This window comes from Vidua chalybeata, chromosome 1, assembly GCF_026979565.1.
Source record: "Vidua chalybeata isolate OUT-0048 chromosome 1, bVidCha1 merged haplotype, whole genome shotgun sequence".
Taxonomy (NCBI): Eukaryota; Metazoa; Chordata; class Aves; order Passeriformes; family Viduidae; genus Vidua; species Vidua chalybeata.
In genome coordinates this window covers 71,005,179-71,018,714 of record NC_071530.1, presented here as the reverse complement: position 1 = coordinate 71,018,714, position 13,536 = coordinate 71,005,179, and the positions used below count along the sequence as shown (strand labels likewise).

The 13,536-nt window shown below is 35.7% G+C and overlaps 1 protein-coding gene across 4 annotated transcripts in view; it reads left to right on the top strand.

Moving 5' to 3' along the window:
• Positions 1–13,536, top strand: part of ZCCHC2 (zinc finger CCHC-type containing 2) — a 45,481-nt gene that overhangs the window by 22,996 nt on the left and 8,949 nt on the right. For 2 of the 4 annotated variants that reach the window (XM_053943703.1, XM_053943699.1), the window contains exons 5-10: positions 1,529–1,641; positions 3,608–3,702; positions 7,030–7,113; positions 9,017–9,074; positions 11,766–11,904; positions 13,388–13,452. In XM_053943703.1, coding sequence (XP_053799678.1) covers positions 1,529–1,641; positions 3,608–3,702; positions 7,030–7,113; positions 9,017–9,074; positions 11,766–11,904; positions 13,388–13,452 — 554 coding nt within the window. The remainder of the gene's footprint in view (positions 1–1,528; positions 1,642–3,607; positions 3,703–7,029; positions 7,114–9,016; positions 9,075–11,765; positions 11,905–13,387; positions 13,453–13,536) is intronic. The other 2 variants (XM_053943712.1, XM_053943720.1) reach the window with 2 other exon arrangements.

Genomic DNA, 13,536 nt, shown 5'->3' with positions numbered 1-13,536 from the left:
TTTGCAAGTAGGAAATTCCCACATATGTGGAAGGACTAATAAGCTTGTAAGTAACAAGGCTGTCTCATTACCTTAAGCTAAGCACCTAATCTTGGGTTCGTATAACTGAATCTTTAACTGCAGAAGGAATTGCATTCCTTTTAATGGAAGTTTTAAAGACAAGAAGGTAACTGTTTCCAGAGACAAATCTACATTACAAAATACTAGGATAGGAGATTTGCTCATTCCTACACTTCTGCAGTAACTTGCTGGTACCTTTTGGTTAACACGGACTAATTCTTCAGTCACAGTTCCTCAGTAATACATATTAAAGCCAAAGAGTCTGTTAAGAACAGCTGCTTTCAGCCCTTTTTGGTTTTAGATCTAAGACATTTCAGTACTAACATAATACTAACAGCACCTGTCTGTCTGCATTCCAGGAGTTCCTCTTAGGTGTGTTACCAAGCAATTATCTTCAGCAGACACAGCATCCCTCTGTTAGTACCACTTCATTCAGTGAAAGAATTACTGAGTGCTGGGCCGTTGTTCTAGTAGCAGGATGCAATATGCAGCTGGCTCTCTGGGTCAGGTGTATTCCACATATACAAGAGGAAGATGCTGCTCTAGTGTAAATTACTTAGTGCTGTTTATCATAATTGGTGGCAGATGTTAACAACATTAGCAATAGCTTTGAACTTTAGTAAAAAAAAGTGGTTTTCAGTGGCAGTTTACTCTTAATTGCGCCATATTGAAATATTTTTTTTAAATGTAGATGAACAAATTTGATCAGCTTTGATGTACTTAAGTACAATATTTTGTACTTAAGTGTAAGGTGAAAAAACTTTGTTCTGGGGAATATTCTTCATTTAAAATAGACATGCTCTTAAGTAGCAAGAATTTTGCCTTCTCAACCAGAACATCAGAAGACCTCACTTTGTAGTATGGGCATTGGAAAGTTATGATGAATTGTGATAAGAAGTTTCAGTGTTAATAGCAGCTGGGGAGGAACTCGCTATTAATTAATCTCAACATTGCCTGATGAAGTCTAGGGTATTAAATAACTGAAATGGTTTCCTTTCTACTCCTGTTTATTTAAAATTGTTTAGTCTAGCTATGTGATGATTGTGAGTACAGTGCATTCAGTCACGCCTGGTTATTTTTTTTTGTGTCATTTTCAGAACTAATTTCTATATGTGAAAGATTTAAAGAATAAATGAAAAAAAAGGTCTGTAAACTATCCTGGAAAAAGAAAAAGGCTGTAAACTATCTTGGAAAAGACCATAGTATTTGGTAGATTTCCAAATGTAATTCTTTCAAATAGAGCTTTAAACAGTTTTATGCCTGGATTTGCTGTGAGGATTTACAGCAAAGTGTTTCTCTTGCAAATCTAGATGATGTTGATTTGTTGTACCTTTGGTCTGTAAAATACATCACTCAAACTGAAACAATTGAATTTCTTGTTGATACTAAAAAGTATAAAGACACATAGCGAACAAATATAGTCTTTAAAATGTCAACTACTCATTTTTCACATTAACCTTTTTCTCAGCTCCCAAAGGAACTGTCTTCTGAAGCATTTGACAAGGCTATTTTAAGAGCACTAAATCAGGGTTTTCAGAAGAGGGAAGAACGAAGGCATGCTGATCTTGAGCCCATAATCAGGTAAATGTTTTAGCAAATAGCCTGAAATTAATCACCAGAAAAGTGATGGAAGTCAAGCTGGAAGACTCCTATGGACAGTGGAAATTCTGCTACCTAAAACCAATTTGCAAAGAAAGTGGGAAGTCAGTGATGAAGTAGATATTCTTGACTCTTAGATTTTCTTTAAATTAAGACTTTTACTAAATTTCATAGAATTACTTCTTTCAAAGTAATTGCACAATTATGAAAATATTTGTCCTAAGCAGCATTATATAGTAATGATTAGCATTTGTGGAGGGTATATTTTACACAAGGGTATATTTAGAAATACTAGAAACAGTAACTCAGAGCACATATGTTCTACTTTTTATGACAGGATAGAGTGAGAGACAGAACGGAAATTAAAAGGAATTAACAGTAATAGTGAAGTATGTATATAAAATTAAAAGTAGCTCATGTATTTCTAAGAAAATGGCCCATATCTCATTTACCTGCTGTTTAGTGATGAGAGAACTTGGTGGTCAAATTCTGTAACTCAGAACAGTAATATGAATTTGGGTTTGCCTACTTGTTTTGGGGTTTTTTTTTTTTTTTTTTTTTTTTTCCTCTTTTTTTTTTTGTTGTTGTTGTTGTTTTTTGTTTGTTTGTTTGATACAGATAACCTTATTATATTTATCCTTTTCAGTCAAGATTGTTCAACCTTGTTGAAAACCAATTATTCATCATGTTAGGCAGTGTCTCTTGAGTTGAAGTAGTTGAGGAATCAGGCACTGCTTCTTAAACTCCTACTCATAATGTTCTGTTGGTTCTAGCATTTTGTCCTAATATTTTAGTTAAAGAAGATGTGGAGCCACTCTGAGCCTCCACTTACCTCCTTGCCAATTTTTTAATAAATCTTGATCTGTAATATTTGTCTGTCTTTATTGACTTGATTGTCAAGCCAAAAATTAATCTCTGTGAACAATTCTGGCTAATAAGCATAGTGGTTTTAAATCAATAAACCTGTTAAGCAGAGGTTGACTTAAGGGAATGTATTGTAATACAGAAAGGTTGTGAAGCCTCACTGCACAGTAATTACAAACCCAAGAGACTCACTTCAAAGGTAACCTTTGAACAAACTGAACTGTGCTAGAGTAAGCAACTGTAATTACAATTTGTAGGTTGTGTTGTGACTATACAGGAATGCTACATGAATAATCTCAAGAGAATAGCATTACTGTATTCAAATTCCTTTTTCTTTCAGTGTCAGTTTTAGCATAAATATATACTTATTTGGGGGTTTCAATATGTGCCCATTTGCCAAAAATTGCTCTCCCCTGCCCCTCCTCCAAAGAAATAGAGCTGGGTAGTGCCTCTTGGCAAGTAATACCTGAAACCTTTGTGTGGGGGAAATGAAAACCATTCATTGTTGGCCTATTTTCTTATTTGAAGCTAGTAAAATTTGTCACTGACATCTTGGTAACTGACTCAGACCAGTGCAGAGCAATGTTGAGCATCCTGCCCTTAGATCTGGAGATAATTCTGAAATTCAGATACTGACCTTATAGGTGAAATCAACTTTGTATTTAACCATACAAATGTATTTAAGAAAGAGATGCATTGTGTTGGGAAAATAAATATGTTCTCAGTTAAAAAAAAAAAAAAAAGCTAAAACTGAGAGTCCAGTGCTTTTGGACTCAATCCAAACTACTCTTTAATAAAATGTTATAAGTGGCTAAAATGTTTGAATTGGGATGACTCAAAAGCACCTACCTTTTTAAAATCAAAAAAATCATCCTTCCGAATGCTTATATTGACTGTACTCCAAGCTTACACTAGTGCTTAATAGCAAAGCTCAAAGGAGCTTTTAGCATTGTTGAATGTGCAATTTGAAGGGTTTGGACATCTAAGAACTGCCTGTTTTGCTTCTAAATGGTACTGTAGTAAATTTTTGTGTTCTTCCTATGATTCTGTTACTTAATTTAACAAACTCTCACTTAAATTTCAGGCAGCTATTTTCAAATACATCACAAGCTTTTCTGCAGAATCAGAGAGTATACAACTTCTTCCAATCAATTTCATCAGAATCTTTGCACACTCACAGTAAGAAATATCCTAATACTGTTTTGTATAATGAAAAGTCTATAAAAAGCTAATCTTGCTGCTGTTCCTAAGTACAATTCTACAATTTTTTGTTTGTGTATTGTATTCCACTGGTTGTATTTGAACTCCTGGTCAATTAACAGTTTCTTGAGCAGATACTCATACTTTTGACTGTGCGAACATGCTATGTAGCATCAGCTTGTGTTCTTTTTGTTCATTCTGTCTTTCGTTCTTTCTTTCATTCTTCTCTGTACCATCATGCTGTTCAAATAGACTCTTATGAATTGACTATGTTCAACAGTTTGGCATTTCTTCCTTTCACAAAATCTTAAATTTTGGAACAAAAAGTTTGAACTGACATGAAAAATCACATCTGCTTTTTGTTTGTTTTCTTTTGTAGATTAAGCATCTGTCTTGATGTTTAAACTGAGATTTGTTTTGAGTACATAAATGATGGGATGTTCCTAATTTCAGAACATACAGAATTGTGTTCCAGCATTTGCTTTGCAGAGATTTCTTTGGTGGCCCTCTTAACCTACTTGTGTATTACAGTTGTTTGTGTGACCAAAGCTTGGCTTCTCTGTATGGATGCCTTAGGATGTGATCTTTGTTTCCATTGAATCTTGTCTTATTTCAGTGCATGTTATACACCATGACAGTTGAGGCACTGGCTGTGAGGCCTCAGAAGTTGCCAAAGATCTTAGTAAGGAATTGAATAGATTGGAGGTTCCAAACAGATTGCTCATATTCATTTCGAAAAAAATAGAGGAATGACAGCAGACTTCAGTTTGAAATGATGTCTGTGATCTGTGACAGATGTATTCTTTCCATGATGAGATAGAAGCGCTGTGGTTAGGATAGAAGCTATAGGTCCCTTTGTAACATTTTTTAGAAACACTTAGTACATCCTTACATGGCAATTTTGTGAAAATGTTAAACTAATAACAATCAGGGTAATTGTGGAACTGGCTGGAATTTACTTTGGATATCTCTGTTGTACTGAAAGGCTGCATGGGGAGAAAAGAGTTTCCAAAGTCCAGAAAGATTCATGTTAATGCTGGGCACACTGGACAGGGTGTGCATATTTTAGACTGTAGACTACATCTGGTTGGGAAGGACTTGCAAATGCATTGTTGTACATGGCAGTAGTTTGAAATGGTTTCAAAAAAGAGCCAGTGCCAAGTTCCAACCTGACAGAGTTGACTGGGCAGAAATGATCTGCAGGGTGGGTAGATCAGAAGGAGAATAGACTAATGTCAATTCTGTCAGAAGTCTTATAGATTAGTGATCTTAAATGTGAGATAATTTTTATAATAATAAATTATTGAGTACATGAAAGTTCATGAGGATTTGTTAGATGTAGAATGCATGAGAGACAGGATGAGGAACTTAATTGTTTAGCAGAGAGGAGGAAAGACTCAAATGGAAGATGATTTAAGTCTTCAAATACCAGAGTCGTAATGTAAAGAGGGTGATCTGTTCTTTCTGATGGATAAGACAGAAAGCACTAGGCTTAACTTCTTATGAAGAAGATTAGGACCAGGGGCAGGCAAGAACCTGGTAATTACCAGACAAGTCCAGAGTAGTGAGGCAGGTGTGAGGTCAAGGCAGAAAAACAAGTCAGTAGATCAGGGTTAAGAACAGGATCAGCAAGATTCATGTCCAGGCACAGGTGTGCTGGCGGTGCACCCTAGGCAAGGGCCTGAGCTCAAACGCAGCTCCTGAGCCAAAGGATGGAGGCCCTGGGTGAGGCATCTGCCAGTTCTTTTCCCAGCAGTCACACCCTGAATTGCAAAACTGCAATGTACCAGATTGAATCTTCACTGTGGGCAGGTGAAGCCCTTGGGAGAGCAAGGAAGAGTTGCAAAGCCCATTGGCATGATTCAGGCCCTGACATTGAGTTAGATATTAAGAAAACATTTGATAAAGAGAATTAGTGTGATAAATTTAAGCATAGTTGTTTTTCTTTTGAGAAGAGGGACCGGATGACTTGTCCATGGTAGCTCACAGTCACATTTCCTGTGGTGCAGGCTAATAGAAGCTGTACTAAGACAAAAGTACTCACCCCACCTGTTGCCAAAATCACCCCAGTTAAGTGGCCCTTGAGGGTGTTGGTTTCTGTGTTTTTCTAGGTTTCCTATTTGGGATTCCTGTAATCCTGCTCCTTGTTACTGCAAGTTAGTTGTAGTCATACATTTTGCATGTGCTGACAGTGTTGGGAAAGGAAGCATATATTTAAGAAAAATCTCATCTCGTTCTCTAATAGAACATGAAGAATTAATTGAAAGACAAAGCATTTGTGGCTTAAATTGGTCTTCAGTTGCTATACAGTAGTCAGGGATAAAAATATCTTTTTACAGAAATACAAAGTTATTTAGCAAAACCTATGTGGAAGTAAATTCTATGTTTGGGATAGGTCTTCATACCTTAATTAATAGTGGGGATCTCACACTGAATATTCAGTAAGCTTAATTATGCTGCTATGGTTCTATTAAGGAGGAAATTAATTAGCTCCCTCCTGGTTCATAAATTCAGTCGTTTAGACAATTTTTCAGGTTGGAGTAGACTTCTGATTCCAGCTTTTGATTTTGAGAGCATGATCTCTGGGAGTTTAGTGTCTTCAATGCAGATGATATTCAGAAAGATCTTACCGATGTTTCAAGCTCCTAAGCAAAAGCTTTCAGATGCTTTCACCTGCACTAACTTGGAACTTTTTGAGAGGGGAAGAGTAGACTCTTTCTTAATTTAAGAAATTAAGACCTTTTTCAGAGCATGGAAGTGGTATTTTTGCAACAAAACTGTTAATATTATTCCTACTTATTTTTCATCCTGTCTGGCCATAAAAAGGCAAAAATGATGTGTGAAGACTGTGCTAAGGGCACTAGAAGACTTTAGCCCAAATTAGGTCTCTTTTGGCAGATGAATGATTTGACAGTGGAGGAGAGTAATTTGTTGCAGAAGAGTGCTAGTAACTCTCATTGCTCTCCTCCCATTTCCTGTTGTAAAACAAAATGATTATAAAGAAAAGTCTGAAGTGCAGCATAGTAGGAATATCTCTAATAATTTTCACAATCACAGCCTTTTGAAATTGTACCATAGCACTAAAATTATTTTCAACACTATTTTCTTCAAAATAAAAGTATCTCTTAAGAGCCTTTACTCTTGGAGATGGCCTACTTTGAAGAAGGCAATGTTCAAATAGCTGCCACATGCAAACCAGTAAGTTCAGTCTTCCATTTCCCTAGCTTCCAGTTTAGTGCAAACATTCAGGAACTGTCCAGTTGTTCAAGATCTATAAAGTTACTACGTGAACTTTATTCTCTGCAGGTAACTTACAACCCTCTTTGAAGACGGTTAAGACAGCAGAACACTTCAAGGAGGACAGTTCAGAAGCTTCAAGTCAGGAGGAAGGTAGTTGTGTACTCAAAGGTGGTTCTTTGAGATATTTTACCACACTCAGTTCTGGAAATCATACACTTGACTGATTTCTCCATTGATATAAAGTGGTACAAAAACTGAATTAAATCTGCTCTGCAAATGAAGAATTTTTGTGTACTTTCAGCAGTTTCCTTAAGAGGTTGTTCTGTAACTCAAGAAGTGGCACCATTCATAGACAGCTTGAAGGCAGAAGTTCACAGCTGTGTTGAACAACCAGTAAAATATACTTCACAATTTACTTGAGCCAAGATTATTTATAGACTTTTGTGTCTTTACCTATTTATTCTTCATTTACCGGGGTTCAGAGTTAAGTGCAGTATTTCAAGGGTATTTCAAGAGTATTTCAAGACTGTTTTACATTAAATATGCCAAATTTATCTAGCTTCTAATTTTACACAGAAAAAATGTTAACGTTTTCCTCTTCTTATTCTGAACCTATGCTGCTTTGATACGTTGGACTGTTACTAAGGTTGGGGCTGTAATGAGTATTGATTACAGTCTGAAAGCTAGCGTTTTTCAAATGCCTCAAAAACAGTTCACACATGGAAGCAGCAGCCTGGTGACTGGTCAGTAGTTTCATTCTGAAAGGAACAGCAAGCCAGTTTTGTATTGTTTTTAGAAGGGAACAAATGCAAGCTTCTGGTAGGTGGAAAGGATGGGAAAGGGGACTGATGGGTGAACACGGACCACTGAACACTTTCACTGGCTTTCAAGTAATGACAGCACTCTCATCCTCTTTCACATTAATAATTCATAAGAAGCTTGCTGTTGAACTTCTGTGGATTCAGTAATCTATGTATGCAGTTTGAACAGCTTTTTCTTATGAAAATAATTATTGCCATACTCTTAAGAATACACCAAGAATTTACAATACAAGTAAATTTACAATATATTTGCTCAAATAGTCTTTTATATACTGCTCTTTAAAAGACATAAATCTCTTCATCTGGTGAAACTACAAATGCATTTCAGAACATCATTTGTGCCATTTTAGTGAAGTCTTTACCAGAAGTTTAAAAACCATGATTTTTTTTTCCTCAAAATTTTAAATCATAATTTGAACTTAGGTGTAGCATTGACAGTTCAGGAAAAATCCTAAGTACCAAGAATACTAAGATCATCAATAGTTGGAATTAAGGAAAATTGCTTTTGTTAAAATTTAACAGCTTTCTTAAAAAAATGGGTAGACTATGTCTCTACAGTTCTCCGTTTTTCTTCGTAAACTCTTAGAATGGTTTGGGTTGGAAACAACCTTAAAGTTCCAAACCATCTGCCTCAGGCAGGGAGCCTTCCACCATACCAGGTTATTTGGAGACCCACCCAGCCAGGCCTTGAGGCCAGATCTCTTTTTGACAGGTGTAATTTCTAAAGCTTTACTTGCCTAGTGAATTTTCAGGTTCAGAATGCAGTACTTTAGTGTAGGACTTGTCTTTGTTTGCTAGTCAGAATGTGTGACATAGTTTTGAGATTAATTTCAGTATTCAGAAGAAATTACAAAATGTTGTATTTTTTTCTGACTCATTCCTTTCTTCTATCTCTGTTCTTTCATACTGGGTGATATTCAGTCATGCATTCAGTACTTAGAATTAAATATAGAGGTGAGCAAACATTGGCATTGTCATAGTTCCTCTCTTTCTGTTTCATTCTTCTGTGAAATGGAAGGTAAAGAGTCTTGTTTATATAATCTATACAAACTGATTCTTCTTCTATGCAACATCTGCTAATTTCAGCACTGTAAATTGAGCCTGACCTGTTTAATGAAGATGTCTTCTGCTATGTGCCTGGTAGTGGTGGAAAGATGAATTTGCTGGATTGATTTAAAAGATTAAAAGGAATTTCTGTTGAAATAATGCTTTGGTGGTTTTTTTTTTTCCAGATGTAATGCAACACACAGCAGTTCACAAGAAACATAATGGAAAAAGTCCTGTTGCCAAGTAGGTACTAGAGTGTAATGTGACCATGTTACATGTCTGAACTTCCATTTGTTGGTGCTTTGAGAGTATGTGTCCTTCTAGATTAAAGCTTCTTTGTGGAGCTTTTGTTTGTTTGTGGTGGGCTGTTCTGGTCTTATTTTTATCATTTGGGAGATTGTATTAACTTCTGAACTATTAGAAAAATAGTTCAGAAGACCCTATTTCTAAATCTATTGCTCTAGGTCATTTGGATAGCTCTTCTTTCCCAAACTTTTTGAATCTTCACTATTTGAATTGATGTTTTGATTTGTGTTTATAAGATATTACATGCCATAATCTGTATGGCATGTATCTTTCCTATGTGCACATACCCCCATACTTGTACTGAAAATTTCCAGTGCTATTGGTTTGAAGCCTAAGTAACCTCAAAGAGGAGTTTGTAGGAGAGGGTAGTCCATTCTTACCTTGCTTACTGGCAAATGCACGTACACATTGCTGGTTTGTGTCCATTGTAAGTGGAAGCAGTTCCTAACCATATTAAAGTAGTTTATATATGTCTTAAGATCCCTGAAGTACCTAATGTGAATTCACTCATTAATGTATTTTGATTAAAAACTTCAGGTATGTTTGCGTATAGTTGTGCATAATTCAACTAAAATAAGGGAAAGAAATGGATACAGAATTTATTGTGATTTACAATTTTGTTCAGTGTTGATTTATCTGTAAAAGGTATTTTATCTTGTGGTGAAAATTTACCTGGAATTCCAGTAATTAGAATATAAACATAGCACAGAACAGTGTTGATTAAGGTACAGAGATCTTTAACAGACTAAATTCTTGTGAACTCACCACAAGACAATTTAGTGCTTTGTGTCTGTTTTGGCTTTAAACTGTCCTACTTTCAGCTTATATTTCCTCAAGAAGAAAATATAAACTTGACAAAATCTGTGATTACAATGATGGATATAGTGTCTACTACAAAGTCGTCAGAGCAGGATCCAAATGTAGTAGCTTATGGTTATTAATAAAGAAATTGTCTTTTTTTTATTCATTGTATAAAGAATTACACTAAGGATGACTGTAGTTTAGGATTAGGATCTATCTTTCAGGTAGGAAAGAGAGAGACATTTCCACAGAGTTCTGAGAAAGAAACTTCTTTAGCTAACTATTATTTTCTGTTTATCTAAGAGGGGGAAATGTATTTACTCCTTGACTGCTAGAGGTCTGTTAGTCCTCTCCTGTTTGGCTTATGTATCTGTCTCCTTAAAATCTATGCCTTTTGTTTATGGGTTTGTAAAGAAATGGCACTGAATGAAACTTTTCTGTTTTAAATATGCATAAAGGTGTTGAAAGTCACAAGCAGTTCATCTCAAATAGCATTGGGACATTGTGCATCTGTCTTCCTCTTGTTTTCATTCAGTATTGCAGCCTTACTCTTGAAAAGTCCAAAAACTTACTGGTAGGAATGAGATCACACATACAAAACAAAACCTTTAGTAGTATTACAGTTTCCATGAAATGACTGCAAATTTGGCAGTGAAATCATTTACCTCCACTTGGCAGAAATTTCTAAAGTGACCTTGCTTCTATCTTTGCAATCAGGGGTTTATGTCTCTTTTGGGACCTCGGGTTCTTGCCATTTTCTTAATTTTTTTTTTTTAATACTCTGTTGTGTATCTTTTAAGTAGTTTGAGCTGTTACTCACAGAGGTATTTGGTAAGTAGCTACTGGAACTTCAGCATGTCTTGTGCTTTCAAGTGAGCTGGATTTCTGCCATCATGGGAACTGAGTAACATTTCATATTGTGGTAACTTTCGTGAAGCAGCTCCCAAGTAGCTGTGAATTAAAAGGCACTTTCAATTATCAGCATAAGTATTTAGATAAGAATTTACAAGTGTTAACTACTTTTTTCTTTTTTTTTTTTTTTTTCTTTTGCATCCAACCTGCAGTAAGGCATAGTTTTGTATGAGATATGAAAAGGTTATAGGTCCTTGTGCCTTAGATTCTGTCAGAACCCTGACTATTTTCCAGCAGCTTTAGCTGACCAGTGGTCTCAGACCTAGTTCAATATTGCTTATGACCGGCTGCTGTAGAGCAGAGTTTCGGTGGAAATTGCTGTAAAGTCCGAAGTAAATGCCAAGTGTAACTCCCCTCTCCCAGCACTACTCAAAACTAGCATTCCTGAAGGTGAAAATGCAAAGCAAGATGACCATTTTGAAATTGAAACAAATACAGCTACAGTATGATCTGTAGTAACTGTGTGCTCCATTCTTTAAATATCTCATGAATTCTGAAACAGGGATTACAGAGTAATTCCAGCTTTGTCATTAATGATAAGGAAGAAAGAAGATGAATTCAGAATACATTTCTATCTGGAAAATTGCCACATGTCTGGTATGAAAATAGCAAAGTTTTTGTGTATAGAAATATCCAAGGAGACCATTCCCTCAATTACTGTTTTCTACAAATTCTGTTGTTCTGAATTTTACATCAAATTATACTAGACAAATTAAAAAAGGAACTCCAGTTATGGTCAGATCATAACTTTAGAGCACAAGAACTGCTGTAATTTAAATCTTTTAAATCTCTTGAAAATTCCTAAGGTTTTCTAAAAGCAAACTTTGTCACGATGCAAAACATGTATGTTGGTAAGAAAAGCCTGCAGATTTGTTCACATCAGCGTAACTTTTGGGGCTTCTTTTTTCTTTTCAGCAGCACTAGCAGTGCAAAATGTTCTTCACTGGATAGCCTTAACATTCAGCACTCGGAACAGAATGGGGTAATGGACTGGAGAAGGAAAAGCTGTATTGTCCAGCAGCACCCAGAGCACTGTACTAACCTACTTGACCAGGTGTGTTGCTGTTTATTCTTTAAAACCATATTCCAAGACACTTGAGGAGACTGTCCACTACATGATGAGATTTAGCTTTAAAAGATGAAAAGTGCTCCTAAAATTGTACAAAGTAAGTGTTGAAGTTGCTGCTGACTTACCTGGATTCTAGAAAACCCTCTGTAATTCCTTACCACCGTCTCAGCTGAATATTCTGTTTATGAATTTGTAAATAAAATTTCCCAGCAGAATGTAAATAATCAGAAATGTCTAATGTTAATTTGTTATCAGGCGTTTTCCTGTTACTGTAGCATTGTCATCAGAGAGGATTCCAGAACACCTGGGCAATTTCTGTTATTGCAAGGAGCAAACTAGAAACAGTATTAATAGCTAAACTGTATTAATGCTACAGTAGGTACAACAGGTTAAACATATTCTTTCTATCTTGCCTGCATTATTTAAGTAATAATCTTTGAAAAAAATTAATAGATAGATACATATACACTTTTTCTGGGATTTGTGTCTCTTCAATCTCATTGTAAATATAGGTAAACAGCACAATCGTTTATAAATAAAATTATCTACTACTGAAATTGGGGGAAGGAAGCTTGCTCACTGCTTATATATGAAAAACACAGAATGTTAGGATTATTTAATATTACTCTCATTTATGTTTGGAATTTGGCTATTGATTGTTATGTGTGGAATAGCAAGCCAAACAAAAATTGTTTCCTTATTTCATAAAGCAGGGTAGTGAATTGAGGTTGGCTTCTAAACATGAAATGGTGGGTTGCATCAAAGCCTGAAGTACTGCAAGCTTGAAGCAAGAAAAAGGTTAATTTACTAAAGCAAAGGAAAAGCTATTTAATGGAAGTCAAGATACAGTGATTTGGACAGAGATTATTTCAGAATTTTCATAAATTTTACTTCCTTTCCAAATATGAGTTGTTAATAACAGTTATTGATAGCATACTTTAAAAATTATGTAGGTCCTATGTTTTTTCTTATGTGCTTGTATGCTGTATTCTAGAGTTTAATTTAGCAGCTTAAACCTCCAGTTTAAGGCTAGGTACCTGCTTGTCACTATGTAGAAATAATTTGTCACATGTATTTCCCACTGCCAACTATCAAATAATTCCATTTATAGCAACAAATTTTGTAGCTCCTTAAGCTTGATGATTGGCCTTTTCAGCAGGTATGTGATGAAACACATTTGTTTTTATCCTCTGGTGGAAGAACAGCATATAAACAATAATTTGATGGATATCTCTGGCATACTTGGAAGTAGTAATTTGCTGAGTGTTTTACTGATTCTCCTGTAAACAAGACATGATGCATTATTTTACAGGCTCAGATGTACTGAACAAGTGGTTGTTTGGGTGGTTATAGCACCTGTGAGCCCACTACTCTTGGACTTGTGGACCTACGGGTCTAGAAGGGGTGTTGTCTTGGCTTTCATTAAAAATTCTGTTGGTTGACTGGTTGCTTTGCATTTTCTGTCTAGCACACGGTGGAAAAACGAAGTCTGTCTACAGTAAGCAAGAAGAAAGGAAAGCCACAGCTGGAAAAGTAGGTTTCTAATGTAACTGGTAATCCAGAAATGAAGTGTAATGCATTCACTCTGATAAACAGAGTCTGCAGTCAATTAGGTGC